This window comes from Ischnura elegans, chromosome 9 (assembly GCF_921293095.1).
Source record: "Ischnura elegans chromosome 9, ioIscEleg1.1, whole genome shotgun sequence".
Classification (NCBI taxonomy): domain Eukaryota; kingdom Metazoa; phylum Arthropoda; class Insecta; order Odonata; family Coenagrionidae; genus Ischnura; species Ischnura elegans.
In genome coordinates this window covers 6,335,843-6,352,911 of record NC_060254.1, presented here as the reverse complement: position 1 = coordinate 6,352,911, position 17,069 = coordinate 6,335,843, and the positions used below count along the sequence as shown (strand labels likewise).

At 39.4% G+C, this 17,069-nt stretch overlaps 1 protein-coding gene across 1 annotated transcript in view; it reads left to right on the top strand.

Annotated features, from left to right (window-relative positions):
* The window catches only part of LOC124166100 (cyclin-T2-like), a 66,966-nt gene that overhangs the window by 4,830 nt on the left and 45,067 nt on the right, over nt 1-17,069 (top strand). Inside the window, exons 3-5 of the mRNA XM_046543735.1 lie at nt 14,191-14,314; nt 15,973-16,018; nt 16,423-16,513. Coding sequence (XP_046399691.1) covers nt 14,191-14,314; nt 15,973-16,018; nt 16,423-16,513 — 261 coding nt within the window. The remainder of the gene's footprint in view (nt 1-14,190; nt 14,315-15,972; nt 16,019-16,422; nt 16,514-17,069) is intronic.

Here is a 17,069-nt window from a genome sequence, read left to right as displayed (position 1 = left end):
TTAATATCGTGTGTCAACTTTTTGTTAACTTTTTCGCAGCATTCATTGCCAACACTCAAAATTTCAATGGCGTTATGTGGGTACTAAACAATTCTTTTCCGCATTAAAGATTTCTGCTTGAACTTCATTTTCTTTTAATTCCACGGATGGAAATGTCCTAACTTAAGGATACAATTTTTAAATGGTTGAAAGTCTGAGTTTGGGTGTGCATGCTGTATAACAAGTTGTATCGTACAGGAATGAGCGCAACCACATCCATCGCTAGAACTGCAAATTTTCACGTTGATTGCTGACTTGGGATTTATTAGCGATTTTTCCACAGAAATTAATGAAAATTCCTTCGAGGAATGACAAAAATGGGTCACTTTGTTATTTTTAGCACGTAAAAAACTCGATAACTATTCGATATTTTTTCCACCATAGGTTGTACGAGCGAATATCTACTTCTTGGCACTCGCATTCGAAAATTAATGTAATCATTTGAAATACGGTTATTGCTTATGTAAGTACGGATTTACGCAAGTCGAGACATACGTAACTGGGGGGATGCCTGTACCAGGACTCCTCACATGAACAAAAGAGTTCACGTAACGTATGCGTACGTTGAAACCATTGGCCTGGCTCACAGGTCAAACAAATTCCATCACAACAGCTTCCAAAACTAACCATGCATTTTGGTTCCTAAGAGATTTTCAAAATTTCCATCTGAATTTGGTGTATTATAACAATTGAAGGAGAAAATAAGGAGCCCCTGAAAATTTGGCATTAGGGTTATGGTACTATTTTAATCAGAATTTTAATTTTAAGTTGAGGAACATCCCCTTGTGGCTGCGAAAGAGGCAATTAGGTAAAAATTCTACCTTGTAATATTTTTTTTTCACTTGCCAGTATCCAAAGTTGTCTGGTATTATGATTTATGCATGAAAAATTCCTGTCACGATGTGTGTACCCGTAAGTCAATCATTTATTTTCATATTACAGTAAATTCTCGTTATTATGAAGTTCACAGGTCTGAAAAACTGGAGGTTTGTAATAGAGAACTTTGTGATAGTATTTCTTTTGGGAAACTTCAAAGCCAAAAGACGTATCCTGCCAAAATTCCTTATCTCTTCAATCTCCTGTACTTATCTCATCCTGTGGAATAGCTTCAGCTGTATGATACACGCCATTAAACTATGCACAAATACAGGAAGTCCTCAACATTCAAACAAGATGTGTTCCGAGACCATGTTCGTTGGCTGATAAACCTATTCGAGGCATTGAGAAGTGGGGTTACCCTGCAGAATGCAGCACTGCCTTACAATATTCTGTTAACTCACGATTATGACGAACTGATCTAGCTGTGCATGCAATGTGTGTGGATCCAAAAATGTGTGCTGTCTACGGGAAGGAAGAACAGGCAAGAGGCTGATCTGTGCCCAGAGTGCAAGTTCCTCTACACCACACTTCGTCACATCTCGCAACAGCGGTTGCTGTCGGCCCGACCGCCGGCCGCTTCCTTGGGAGTCAGGGCAACATCAACCGGGAGAGGGAGGTCGCAACGCTGCGATGAGAGCGAAGTGTTTTAACGATGCTTTTGCACGGACATCTGCGCTGATGTATCTACTACAAAAGGCGGTTCTACTCCTTTGAATGATGTCATGGCAGGAGAAATAATGCACTAATACCCCAAAATATAGATTTCTTATTATTCTTTGTTGCCTAAATTGAAAGATTATTGCTCCTGGAGTTTGCATTTCACACTTTTAGATTTTTAAATGGCAATATCTAATTTGCGCGATCAAATGAAAAGTGAAAATTTTCAAGCTGCATGTTACCAAAGTTGTGCCGTCCGCTGCTGAGTTGAAAACCGGGCCTCATTTTTTCAATCTTAATGCAGAAAATTTAACTAACAATTCACAAAGAATTGCCTTTCATAATCTAACGAAATAAAACAAGCTCTTTACAAATTAATGTGTTTTTCTCACGGCATCATTTGTTAATGATTTTTAAACTTTCAAACTTATTTTGAAAGGAATTGGCTCCACGAGAAACTTTTGCTACTCTTTTTGGTGTGAATGTTTTGTATCGATTTTATCCACACTCCAACGGTTGCTACAATTCAAAATCTCAACTTCATAATGGGTAAAAAGAATTTAATTACAATAGTACTTGTCATCTTCATGCCCTGAGGACTCAGCGAAGCATAAGAGAAACGTACCCATATGCCAATGAAAACGTTTCTGGTACTTAGGTCTGGTTACTGGAGACATTATCAAAGCAAAATTCAACCAAATATAGAGTTTTTGTCCCTAAATTTTCTGTAGACTCGCAGAAAATGCCAACAAATTACTGTTTGCTTTGAGGCCACATTAATGGTGGTCGATAAATGAGCATTTTCGCCAGCGTTCAACCATGACTAGTACTCTTTGTTATTACAGTTTGATTCCTGGGTGCCTAAGTACAACTTTTATTTTGCCGGTAAAAGTTTTCCTTCATTTATCCGACGAAGGAAAGTTGCGTTTACTGTGGCAGTAGTCCATGAGGAGGAAGATTGAAGACATATTGCATAAAAATGTGGGATTCTTATGCAATCGTATGAATCAAAATACAGTAAACTCTTGATTTTACGAAGTCAGTGGGACCGAAAAATTGGCACTTCGTAAAATCGAGTTTCGTAAATTCAAACCTTTTTCATAAGTCACGAAAAAATGTTCGCTTTTGAATCTTCCGCCGTTTTTTGTCTTTAGTGGTCTTATTTAAATGTTTTCGGTGGTTATTCTCGGTATATGCTGTGAAAGATCGTTAAATAATTATACCACCATAAAATTCTCATTTCTCGTTCATACTTCAACATCAACGATCGCTTAAGAAATTCCCGACCAGTTTAGAAAACGTAATCAAATAATGAATTGCAAAGTTTATGATATGAATTTAATGTTATAAATTTGTGGTTAGGAGCGAATAACAACTATTAAGTTCGCGTAAGATATATATTTGTTTCCAGCACCCACGGAATTTTAGCGGCAGCCGACCTAACCGCCATTTATGTCGCCCTCTATCGCTCAGTGACGAGAGAGAAAAAGAAAAACGAGGGCCTCCACCCGTTTCCAAAATAACCTTCGTAAGTTAATATTTCGAGTTACTCCGTATTTTCAGTTGAATGTGATATCTTTTCCATTAGTTATATTCATTGACATTCAGTTACGATCATAAATTACGTAGGATATGGTTATCTTCTGGCGAATATTTGAAGTAAATTCTGTTTGAGTTCTCTGTCCGGATACTGTGCTCCGTCATCTTAGCAGACATTGCTACGAAAGACTTTATTCTTCATCAGGACCATATTCTTCATACCGGGTGTGAAGTGCTATGTTCATATAGTATTTCTTTCTCCTTTTATGCCGACAGGAGCAAGGTTCCAACCGGAAAACGACAGGAGAAACATCTTCCATTATCTGAGAAATAAAGAGAGAAACGTTATTATTCGCATTGATTATTTTCCTACAAGAGATGTTTCATCATTTCTCAACGTGTGTGAAGTATTGGTTCACTTGCCTGAATTCCCAAAAATGACACGCAAAAACCTGTACATTCACCTCATTTAGTTTTCGTGTCCCTTTCTCCGCCGTATTGAAAGTTATGCAAAGAATAATTGACGTAGAGAAAAGATTTTCTTAGCAGTAGCATATTTTCCTACAAGAGATGTTTCATCATTTCTCAACGTGTGTGAAGTATTGGTTCACTTGCCTGAATTCCCAAAAATGACACGCAAAAACCTGTACATTCACCTCATTTAGTTTTCGTGTCCCTTTCTCCGCCGTATTGAAAGTTATGCAAAGAATAATTGACGTAGAGAAAAGATTTTCTTAGCTTTAGCACTAAAAATAGTCGCGCCATAATCGTAAATAAATATTGTGAGGAAAGAGCAAAGAAAATAATTTCAATTGAAACGTCAGCAGAGAAGAAAAGAGACAATTATAAGCGCGGCTCCATTTCCCCGGCAGTGGAAGATACTTCTTCAGCCTCTCTCCGGTTAATAACTTACCCCCGTTGCAGGTAAATATGAACCATGCCCTTCTCCACAATCGGGGAACGTTCCCAGTGGGTGGGGTGAATAAGAGTGGGAGGGGGATTGCCTGGGAAGCGGTCAGCGTATGGTGGGGTGAATGGGGCAGGAGAAAGAAGGGTGGGGAAAGGGCTTTCAGCTCTGCCTCATTCTACTTTTGGGGGGCGTATTTTTCTACGACGCACTCAAGCTCCGTAACCTTAGGGGGGGAATGAATGGGAAATGCTGGGGAAGGAGGGGTTTGGGATGCGTAAGGTGGGTGTCAGCAAGATCAGCAGAAGGCCGCGGTAGGAAGTAAGCAAAGACTTTGGAAAGAAAGATCTCTCGGCGTGGGAAAACGGGGAGACGCGCGAGAAGAAAGTTCATGGTTAGAGTTAGAAGTGCGTCTTCATTACGAGTAACCTGAAAAATAAGTTTGTGGTTAATAGAGTGCAATACTTAAGATATTTAAGTTGTTTACTCAGGAAGCCTATTGTATACACGAAAAGATACTACTAAAAAAATCTGTTATTTTTTTCTTTTTGCCCTTCTCCATCGCCGCTTCCACCATGGTTTCTCACTTGCATAAATTGGAATGAAATTGGGGACCTTACTCGTTAGCCAGATAAAAATATCTAAATGTTTGGAGGGCAGCTTGTACTTCTTTTTTATTTGGTGAAATTACTTCCTCACTTTCATCTTCGTCGTCACTGCTATTCTGACTAGTCCCGGCCGCTGCTTCTTCCGACGCATGTACCGACGTCCCATTGTCGCAAGCCCGGAGATCATCGTCAATGGCATATTAATCGTTTGATGTTGCGCGCTGTGCTCTTCCTGCTTTTTCCAAGAATTTTTCAAAATCATCTTTTAGGCCTCTAATACCCTCCGTGATTTTATCCGCTGCAGCTTCCTGAAGGTATAACGTAACGAATCAACCATAGCCGTGATATTATAGCAGTAGAATTTCTAGTAGGCTAGTTGTATCAATTACCAACCTCGCGAACATCCTCATGATGTGCTATCAAAGGGAATCCGACCGATTTCCAGCAATTTGCGATTGTAGTGGAGGAAATAAAGCATGTCTTTGAACCGTGTTCCTGCAATGAAAAATGGCAATTGTATTAACTTTGCCATTTTAGCAAAGTTAACGAAATCGTTATTTCTCATCGCAGAAACACTGTTCAGAGACGTACTTGAAAGCCTGATTGGCAGGAGTGCGATGCAAACAATTATTTTTGATGATGGCATTGATTGATAGATTTTCAAAATGCAGTCAGGGCGGTCTGTTTTGGGGAGAACGGCTCGGAAGGTCGAAGAGAGGGGCCAGCGAGGATGAGCTCGTCGAGGAAAGGGTCCCGGATTAGGGACCCTTCGAAGTGCTTCGGCGACAAGTAGTCGAGTAGTCTTCGAAGTACGTTCACAGCAGCCTGCCTTGCGAACGTACCAGGTACGTTCACAGCAGTGCAAAGGGTTAATTAGGAGTGTACGAAATACCCCGTGCGACCTTCTTGACATGTTAAACTACGAAGTATTGTCGATGCGATGTTTACGAATAGGCACGCAAATAGAGGCATTATGTCAGTCGCGATATTTTACTTAACTCCTACTTCCCCTAATTTCCCACCGTGAGGTTTTAGGCGAACACTTTCTCTCCAAAGTTGCACTATCATTTACGATTTCACACTTTTGATGAACCACAGTTGGAAGCGCTGATTTTTTTAGCTACATACACCAGCGTAACTAGTTTTGTTGACAAATATTTCGCCATAGTTCGTATAAACGAATGCCTTTCGCTCCTGGGGACCGATCCGGGGTTCGTAAATTCAAAAAATTTCGTAAAATCAAAACTTCGTATAATCGAATAGCACCATGTATTTACCATAGGCTTTTCGCCGGGACCGCACTATCACTTCGTATTATCGAAAACTTCGTAAAATCCTGCTTCGTATAATTGAGAGTTTACTGTAAATTGATTCACACCACCACTTTCTCGTAAATAACAGAAATTATTGAGGATGATCGTTAGACATTTCGAATTTCAGCCGACATCCACTCATTGTTTCTCATTAAGCTATAATAAACTATCATATCACAAGAGGGTCAAGTGCAGGCAAATAATCTGACTCAGTATGAACGTATCCCTCATCCATGCAGGTAAATAAGCTGGTAATTATAGTAACTAGTATTAATTTCCTAATTGAAAATCTTATTGAATACAGTGACACTTGATAAATGCATATGTTCCTCCTCAGCACGGCGCTTTGTCCCGGTACCATCGAAGCGAAATACAGGGAAAACTATTTGGTTAGTACGCTTGAAATAGTGGCGCTTTCCTGGGTAGTATGCTCAATTATTTGCCATGAAGCAACCCATACATTTGACATGAAGCAAGTCATTTCCTAGTATTTTCCGAGTGTGTAAACCTCCAAAGTCATTAGTTCCTTAATTATTATCAGCCATTGCCCTTCTTACATTCATCTCTCGTTCTACGACTGTGAGGCATCCAAATGCATTTCTCAATGCGAAGAGTATGCACGTCATTACTTGACGAGTACCTATTGCAGGAGCAGATGATGCTTTGGATTGCCACGCATTGGAAACTTAACCCTTTAGCTGCAGGAGCATCAAAATTTTGCTGCCCCTGTGTGCGGGCGGGACACATGAGCGGGGAAGAAAGTTTTCCGTCGTCCCCGGGCGTGTGTCTAGCAGGTAGTGGACCCTTATAATCCGGGACTGCCCACCCTACCCCCTGACGGCAGACCACGAATATAGTATGTCCTTGGTAATTATGCAGGGACAGAAGACCCACCACCAAAAGTATAAGAAAGAGAGACCAATGCTTTGAAATAAGTTTCCCCAGCTAACGAACAATGGGAAGATAAATAAATTACTAGGAAATGTAAAGATTCATTGTACAGTGAGTCCTCATTCTACGTCACCCCGTTTAACATCATTTCGCGATAACGTCACGAAAATTTTGAGACCGTCATTCGTTTATCGCACCTTCGCTTCGCGATAACGTCGAGGCTTTTAAATTTCGCGCGAGAAAAAACCGCGAAGCGGCGGGCGTTGCAGGTTGTTCGTTTTGCGGGCGGTAATACAGTCAGTCTAAACGAAGTGGAAAACGGTGTGTTTATTGTTAATTGCGATTACGGTTTTAGCAGATTTTCTGCTTAATTAATTCTTAGGTAGGTGCGCAAGGTTTTACTTGACATAATGGTTTTCAGGAACCTAAAAAGCGATTTCAAGGAATTTTTCTGTGTAGAACTCGGAGTTTTTGTCGTCACTTTTTTCGCTGTGTTCACATTAATTTTGGTTCCTGTAACTGCGACGATGTATAAGCGATGATGATGCCCATGCGACGCTCGCCCGGGCGACCACCATAGCGAAGCCGAAAAGCAAATGTAGGAAGATACAAAAATGGAGAAGGATTTTTCGTCACTGCTGCTATTGTCATCGATGAAGACAGGAACACGTATTTATGCCATAGTTTGGCATTCCCATCATAAAAAATGCCCCAGATATTATACGCTAAAATTTTTTCGCATAGGAATTGTGAGGTCTAGGAGCCGATATTCACTTTTTACATTGTTTCTTATGGGATATTATGCTTCGATTACCGTCATTTCGTTTATCGTCACATTTTTCAGGAACGGTAAGTGACGTTAAACGAGGACTCACTGTAATTGTCTCCATCTTGAATGCGTTGCGGAGCGCATAGAGCTCTCTCTCTCGGAGAAGGGATAATTAGGGTAACGCTCCCCATGGTGAGGGTACCCAGTCCTTGAAAGATGCCTTTGTGCTCTCTGCCACTAGGTTGGTCCGAGTTCAAGCAACCACGGAAAGGACGCCAATAAAATCTTAAGGAAAGGCTGTCAGTGGTAAGAAAATCTGGTCAAATTATTTGCCATGAAGCAACCCATACATTTGACATGAAGCAAGTCATTAAGTAGAAAAACGTTTTTCCCCGCACTCACCATGCAGACTGTACAAAAACGTTCCCGCAGCCTAAGGGTTAACGCACAAATACTCGATCTCGGTATAAGAAATAGAAAGCAGACTACATTGAACAATTTTTTTTAGAGAATTTCATTTGTAGAATATAAAAATCTGCTTGCAATAATCTTTAAATGTCTTATTAATCGTCATAAAAATATCAATTGATACAGTGAGTCCTCGTTCTACGTCACCCCGTTTAACGTCATTTCGCGATAACGTCACGAAAATTTTGAGACCGTCATTCGTTTATCGCGCCTTTGCTTCGCGATAACGTCAGGTCTGGTCAGGTTTTTTAAATTTCGCGCGAGAAAAAATGCCAAGCGGCGGGCGTTGCAGGTTGTTCGTTTTGTGGGCGGTAATACAGTCACTAGTCAGTCTAAACGAAGTGTAAAACGGTGTGTTTATTGTCAATTTCGATTACGTTTATAGCAAATTTTCTGCAAAATGAATTCTTAGGTAGGTGCGCAAATGTTAAGTGCGTAAATGTCAAGTAAAGTTTTAGCAAATTTTACTTTACATTACGGTTTTCTGGAACCTGAAGTGATTTCTAGGAAATTTTCCGGGTAGAACTCGGAGTTTTTGTCGTCACTTTTTCGCCGTGTTCTCAATAATCTTGGTTCCTGTAACTGCGACGATGTTTCAGCGATGATGATGCCCAGGTGACCACCAAGCGAAGCCGAAAAAACAAACGCGGGAAGATACAAAAATGGAGAAGGATGTACGTCGCTGCTGGTATTGCCGTCAATGAAGACAGGGACTCGTGTTTATGCCATAGTTTGGCATTCCCATCGTAAGAAATGGCCCAAATATGATACGCTAAAATTTTTTTCTCGTAGGAATTGTGAGGTCTAGGAGCCGATATTCACTTTTTACATTGTTCCTTATGGGATATTGTGCTTCGATTAACGTCATTTCGTTTATCGTCACATTTTTCAGGAACGGTAAGTGACGTTAAACGAGGACTCACTGTATATTCGTCGATATGGGTTCATTCCGAGCACAAATGTGTATGGCTGTTGCGAGGATTAAACGTTAAGAAAATTTTGCACAATTTATATGATTTTTTAAAACAATAAATTGATATGTAATCAGGGTTATCGTCATTTTCTACAAGTAATCTCTGAAAAAGAAGATATGGCTTAGCTAAACTTGTCCTATTAAAACATATACGACAAATTACAGAAGAATGATGACGTTTTTATGTAATTGTGTCTGGGAAAGCTATGAGAACATTGGGAGTTTTGTTCACATGGTTTTTTTCACAGTTTAGAGCCTATTTTCTTGATTTTAAATGTGAATAGAGTTCAGGAAGGCGATCCTACAAGAGCTTAACACCATAATTGCAGTTATGACGACTTTTCTACTGATTGCAATAACCCCTATTTCTATTATTTACTTACCTGGTTTGCACGTTTTCCTAGATAGCACATTCATTTTTTGTGGTCCCTTCAAAAAAGTTCTACTGTACTTATGAAAAGGAAAGGAGACAAACCACGAAGCAAAACCACAGGAAGAACTTTGGACAGCTCAAAGAACTCATGTTACTCCTGCTCAGGATGCAAATCAAGCGTAGCGAAATCTGTACCCAACGGCATATATGACGTCATGCCCCCATCTCTAAAAATGGCATGCAGAAAGCTGCGTTTGAAACTATGCCCTATCTTTGCTTCACTGCAGTTCAATAAATAAGGATGGCTTGGTTATAAGAAAAGTATATTAATGGAACAATATTGGTTAACTATCAGATCTTGGGTTAAAATGGCTGTAGTAAAACCTTGTAAGTTCTCTATTGTAGATAATATACTTTCTTTTTCACTACCGGTAATTTTGTGTTGTGTTGTGCTGTGTAAATGTGATTTTACTGATAGAATGCTATGTACTTCGATCGCATTCTTTTGACTGTTGTTTAAAATACTTTACAGAATTATAGCGTGTAAATTCTGAGAAGCATTTTTTTTCACTCGCCGCCATCTTGGATAAAATCTTTAAAATTTAACTAAATTACGGAGGATACAATGTGGGCACTAGAAGATGAAAGCCAAAATTTGCCTCTCTTAATTATCTTGAATATGTGACTCAGTAGTTACTCTTGTTTCATTCACATTGTTTATTTCAATATCATTTAAAAAATAGGAGAAACTTTTGCATTTGCCGCAATCTTGGATAAAAAATATTCGCCCTTAAGAGACGAAAGCCAACATTTCCCATTGATCTAGACGTTACTTGAATTGAGTGCTTTATACTAAAAATCGGTCTCTGTCTGTCGGTGATTGTAACGATGTCCTAACGTGATGTGAAGCGGTGTTGATTTTCTCCAGAGGAAAAGGTTTGCGACGGCTGTCAATTGTTGCATGAAGAAGATGACAGCCGCAATTAAGTATGACATTCGGTCATAATACTGTAGACAATTCTTGCATAACGGTCGGAAATTGTTAACGCTGCGTCCCAGGGGCCTAACCGAAAATGCCCCATTACCAATGTCGATGGACAAATGTCTTCAACTATCTTTCTAGAGCTGATCCCCATTTCAGGGCCCATCTTGCAGGAGCAAGCAAGAAGTTGGGAATGGATAGCTGAATAGAAACAGTTTCAAGGACATATTTAATGCTCACGAAGCGCTTTTTTTTTTAATAATTTGCTTCCTGACCATACTCTAAAGGAATAGGCGGGCCGCGGGGGAAAAATGAGCAAAGAACGTTTTATAGAACACCTAAGCACCATTAGTGATGGCTCGGAGAAGTTACCTCCGTTTTTAGTGGAGAAGTACGTGAAACTCCGCTGTTTTAAGAATGATAGAGTCAGGGGTGTATCCAGGAATTTCGTTCGGGGGGCTCCAAAACATGGGGTGGAATTTTTGAAAAACAGGGTACTAACTTTGTACTACTAAGTAGAGAGTATTAAACAAATTTTAACACTTTTCATAATCGAAAAAAATTCATTTTTCCAATGAATATTTTGTACCTCCCGGACCTCACCCCTGGCTACGCCACTGGCGCAGTCTAAACATCTCATGTTTAGACTGGGCCACTGGTGAGAGTGATGCCTCACCCCTGTGGTAGCAGCAAAAATCCGTGAATGACAGTGGGATTAATTCAGCGGTGGTTGGCGGGAGTTGATGCCCTCATGGGGAAAGTAGATTTCTTCCTCGATCGCTGCACGGGCCCGAACATAGGACTAACAATAAGAAATGTGCGCGTTATTTTCTTCCCCCCAACTGCACCACCTAAGTTGCGACCTCTCAACCGAGGGGTCATTTCTGCGGCAAAGCGGCAGTACCGTAGCATTTAAGTGGAGTTTTTGGTTTGTCGAATTTGGTTTGGTTTTTGGGATCGGCGAAATTGAAGAGGACCATTTTGCAGGTAATGCAGCGGCTTTGCAAAGTTTGGAAGCGAGTCGCACCTGTCACCATTATTAGTTATTTTGCAAAAATCGGCATCATCATCGTGACTTATTTTACTTCGAGAACTCATGCATGAGGCCTTTCAAGCTGTTTTCTTATCGGGAGTTGTCAATCCGGTTCGCAGTCAACTGCGACCACGCGATGGAGAGTTATGACGAAATCCGTGAGTCCTGGCAGGGCTTCTCAAAATTTTGAGAGACCCCGCCAGGACTCACGATCTTTAAAGACATGAATATTGAAGGGTCGTTTGATGAGTTCACTAGAATAGACTCAAATTTCGTAATCCGCGAAGCCAGCGAACTGAGGGTTGCAGAATATAATTTCTCGAAAACTCATTTTTCAAAATCGTGACGTATTTTACTTCGAGAACTCCTGCATAAGGCATTTCAAGGTGTTTTCTTATCGGCAGTTGTCTATCCGGAATGCGATGGAAGTGATGCTAGTAAAATGAATTATTTACGAAGCCCGCGACCGCAAATATTGCTATGGAGTATTCTGGATTCGACTATTATAAAGAAAGGCTGCCACCCACTGCGCTTTAATGGGTCGGCGAAAGTCGCAACTCGCGCCGTTATGGTAGAGCGATCTTAATTTCATGATGAAGCTATAATTGGCGCTGTTACCTTAACTTTATATTAGTAATGGTCAAATCTATCGAATTCTTAATTTTTCATTGTAAACTTCACGAATACATGTACTCTATTTCAAATATTGAGAATAAAGGGATGGCCTCGCGCTCACTGTTACGTTGCATACATTTTTGAAAACCGATGAAAAAGCAAGCGAAGTGATTAAAAAATATGAACTGAGGCTTCCTAAATGTGGTCTATTGCCCGCGATTTGCATTGCAGCTGAAGAAATAAGCACTGTTTTGAAGTATGCGAAGGTAGAATGAAGATAACGCATGCAGACTTTCTTCAATTTCCGAGCCCCTAGGATGATGCAACGTGCGTATCACCTCCGGGGAACAGAGGTTCCGTGGCAGAATGGCAGTCGTGGAAAGTAAAAAAAGGTAAAATAAGACTGTCACATAGTGTAACTCTTGGCAAGAGATTGAACAATCATCAGGGGAATCTCAGAGTGGTAGGATAATAACCACATTGAAAGTAACTACGTCGCAGATTTCAGAAAACCACCCTCGACCGTCCATCAGCCTGTTGTTTTTCTTGTTTCCGAAATCACTCAGACCATTAATCTTTGTCCTCTAAGGAATATATCACATTGCACGAGAACTATTGAAGCGTGTTTCATCCCTATCCCATCTCACCAATTGACCTTTTTTGGCCTACCTGCTTCAATTCTCCATTTCGAGATGACAAATGCTGGGAGAGTGACTTTCTGGGTCCGAAGATGTCTCGATAGCTTCCACAATTAGATGACATGCATGAGATTTAAAAAAGAATCAGACCAAATGCGACACATTCCTGACGATATATGTTTATTTTTCAGCTCTAATTGATTGCCACTAAGTTTTCAATTTACAATTAGACTATACTAATATGCAACATTATCCAAACAGCACGATTTTCAAAGAAACAAGTGCAGCTTCACTCCTCGAACAAGTAGAGATGAATTGGAAACGCCAACTGCATATATCATGTAGTGCGCCCGGCTTTGCTTTGAAGGCAACGACGTCACTGCAGCAAGATCTGACTTGTTGTCCTTGACTCCCTCATTTGTAGCCTCGTTACTTGAAATACGGAGGGAGTGCGGTCCTTCCCCTCCACCTCTCCTTTACGCGCTTCTGCTGCGCACCCCTTCCTCATGCTGAGCGGTAGAGCACCTTGTCACATGTGACTTTAATGCTCTTTTAAATACTGTTAATTGTGTTTCTGATCGCGCAGTTGCAATTTAATTTAATGATATAATGATAAAAATGTCTTTCATTGTGTAGAAACATTTCTATTGAGATAAGGAGAACCAATGTATGCCATGTGCATGCATTGTGGCATGAACTTATCGCGAAGATGTGCTAAATCCTCCTCACCATGCTGAAGAATTTTTGGGTGAAACACAAGTCGGTATGTGATGAGAAAGTGACAACACTCGGGGGAAACATGAGTGAGGAAAATTTGAATTCAGTCGTAGGGATAACCAGGAGTTATGTTGGGGGGGGTCCAAAACCAGGGGAAAAATTTTTAAACAGCAGGGTACCAAGTGTGGGGTTTCAAACTAATTTTAACACTCTTCATAATAGAAAAAAAATTAATTTTTCAATATTTTGATTCTTTTCATGAAGGAAAGTCATCGTTTTTTCATATTTCGGGGGGTCCGAACCCCCTGCACTTCCCCTCTTGCTACGCCACTGGTCAGTGGTTTATCAGAAGATTTTTCCTATTTTCATTTCCAAACCCAAGCGTAGCAGTTTAAGTCCTGAGCATGTAAAGATGTTTTTAAAAAACAACTTGAAAGCCTATAAAAATGATTTTTAGTTTATAAAAATATTTAAATCTGTTTGAAAATCTAAAAAGCATTCCTTTGATAGTATGTACCCAGAATTAATGAATAATTACTTCTTTTAAAAGCAGGAATTTGAAAATGCATTTGGTTACGAAAATACCAGGTATGAAAGATCCGCCTCCAAAAATCAAGGATTGGATCCAAATCTGCATCGGAAAAAAATCCTGGATCCGTCCATCCCTAGTTAATTATGAATAGAAATCATCAATATAGATTAAAATGGTGGCAGATACTGTTGTTTATCTATTGTTTATTGGGCCGTTACCAACCGTAATATTACAACGTTGTGTATTATTTATTTCAGCTGTACTTGGAGCAGGCGCAGATGCTCGTCTTCAACGAGAATGTCCTCCTGCAAACGCTGGGCTTTGATGTGGCCATCGACCATCCTCACACACATGTTGTTAGGTGCTGCCATCTTGTTCGAGGTGAGCTATTGTGTGCCTGCTCAATTTCTTAAAAGCTATGCTCAGGGTGTCTGTGAACATGGAAAATGAGGAATACCCTAAGAATTTGTCAGGTGTCCACCTGGAAAAATCAGTTTTTGACACGTATGGTGTAAAAACTAGCCCAATGAGTTAAATTTCGCAACCCACCCTGAACAAAGGGCAAAATAAAACACTCATAGTGTGATTTTTGCTTTAATTCTCCCTAAATTCTTATTCCTTTTAGTGGAAGTTGTATTTCTTGTATTTTTCATTTTAATAAAATTTTCTGTCAGTGTAGTTACTCGCTTGAAATACTTCACTTGTTCACTGACAAATCAATTTGGAAACTATTTACTTGAACTTCTATGCTGCTGCAGTTTCTATTTGGGGTATTTCATGGTGATCTTTGTCATATTGAGGAAATTTTAGGTAGTTATTTTTTGTAGGAAGTGATAGAGAGTGACTGATATGGTATTATTTACATAAATCTGGAGAATTTGATAATTTCTGTGCCACTTTCTTTTTCTGTTTGTGATATGAGAGACAAATTTTTCTCGAATATTGGTTTTATTGTTCCTCATTGGGGTAACTAGTATTTGTAGATATGTTTCTATTATATCGAGATATTATAAACTGCATTAAAATGACTTGGTACTATTTCTGTGATTTGTTTAAACTCTTCTCGGCGTTCCCAATGGGTTAAATTATCCATATTAACTAACATTTCGAGCTCTGACTCCGGGCTGCTGAATGTCGTTTTATTATCGTTTATATAATCACCCCACTACCACCCTAAAAATTCTCAACTGTCCTCCCAGCTTATTTTTATGACAGCTTTCAGTGTGACAGCTATTATCTCTGTACTTGCTCTCCTCCCTTCAGTTTACACATTTTTTTGGCCTATCTTCTCCGACCCACTACCAAATCTCAACTGAACTCTATTTTCTTCGCTCAATTCATCATGAATGAATCTTTCCCCTTCTTTTATCTCCTTTCCCACTGCACATTCTAGCCTGTACACCCGCAGCAGTATGGAAACTTAAAACCAACCTAAATTTTATCGGTCAATTTCCTAATGGTCATTATTTTACCCTCCCTTTGTAACACCCTCTCTGTTCACTTCCGCAGTCCTCGACATCAGACTCGAGAATTAGGTTCAACTCTCAGTTGCAGCACCTTTCCATGTGATTACTCCCCAATGTTTGGTTTGCAAATATTTATGTAATTGTTTTTGTTTTTATTAATGGATTTACTTATAATTGTTACTAACTCAATGTAAAGGGGTTAGTGCTGTTTTTGGAATTAAATAAATAAATAATTGCTCTACAAAGGACAACTTGTAAGCTTTATGGGACAAAAATATTAATTTTGGAAGAATTTATGGTGCCTAGTGCTCAAAGGTCAAAAAAGCATGTGGAATACCGTTTCAGTCTCAGCATATCTTTGCTCAGCTTTGGCCTGTGGCAGTTAAAGTTTCCTTTGCATTGCATATGAGATTTGGATGCTTCCCCTTAAAAAGTAGCATGATTGAAAGGATTGTTTATTTGCTAACTGGGATAATTGTCTTTCTGCCCCTGTCATTGTGTGATGGGCGTCTTTGGATGTGGTGATGCCTGGCTCCTGAACCGTGCCTCCTCTGACAAATGCTGATGCCACAGCGAGTAAGGATTTGGCACAGACGTCATACTTCATGGCTTCAAACAGGTAGTGCATTCATTGAGACTTTTTTGTGGCGAAAACTCTCATCTTTATTGCATTATGGGAATTAATTTTTAATTTCATACCCTTACTTAGTTACCCTAATCACTTCTGAGTTAATGTTTTCATGGTTCAAAAATGGTTCAGTGTTTATGAACTAATTATCTCGCGAATTGTTTGGAAGAAGCTGGAAAATTATATTTAAATGAACAATACACGAAGGGAGAATACCAGCTCAACCGTAGTACCTTAACTTATAAAATTTAAGGTGCTCAACTTAAATTTCATTTTTGAGTCAAATGTGATTGGCTATTGTGTAATGATGCCACATATTTCGATGAATGCCTGGAGAGAATGAGAGTTGGCTTCAGTTTTCATGCATCTTCATTTGTTGTTATTTCTCTTCGCAGCTTACACTTGACCACCATGTGTCTGCAGTACAAACCTACTGTAGTTGCATGCTTTTGCATTCATCTGGCGTGCAAGTGGTCAAATTGGGGGGTAAGTAATGGTTTTAATGGTAATAATAGATTTTCTGATAATAATGATTTATTCCTCGTGGTTGAAATGGGTGAATTTCATGCAGTGGAATCCTTTCAATTAGGGATGAGTTGATTCCACTTTTTTCGATTCCAATTCCGATTCCTTCAAATCAATTCCCGATTCTCGATTCTAATTCCATCGATTCTTATTACTTCTAAAACGTGGGATATTGATTTATCTGTAGCATTGCTTTCATTAAAATTTTTAATTGAATGGAATAAAATAACAAAATAATTAAGTGGCCCAATAAGTATATTTACTAAAAATAGCAAAATAGTATGATACCAATATATCCTCAGGTTAAATAAATAATAAACACTCAGTGTTTTAAACAAGCATTGTGAACTTAATAATGTACCGTGCACAATGTAATTAAATTCTGATGACTATCCAGCAATACATATGCCGTTCTGATTTTTACTCAATATATTATCCATTAAATTAGTATTTTATTTAACCACCAAAGTAATACCCTTAAGGATGTTCACCAGGACGGATCAGAAAAATAGTTTTT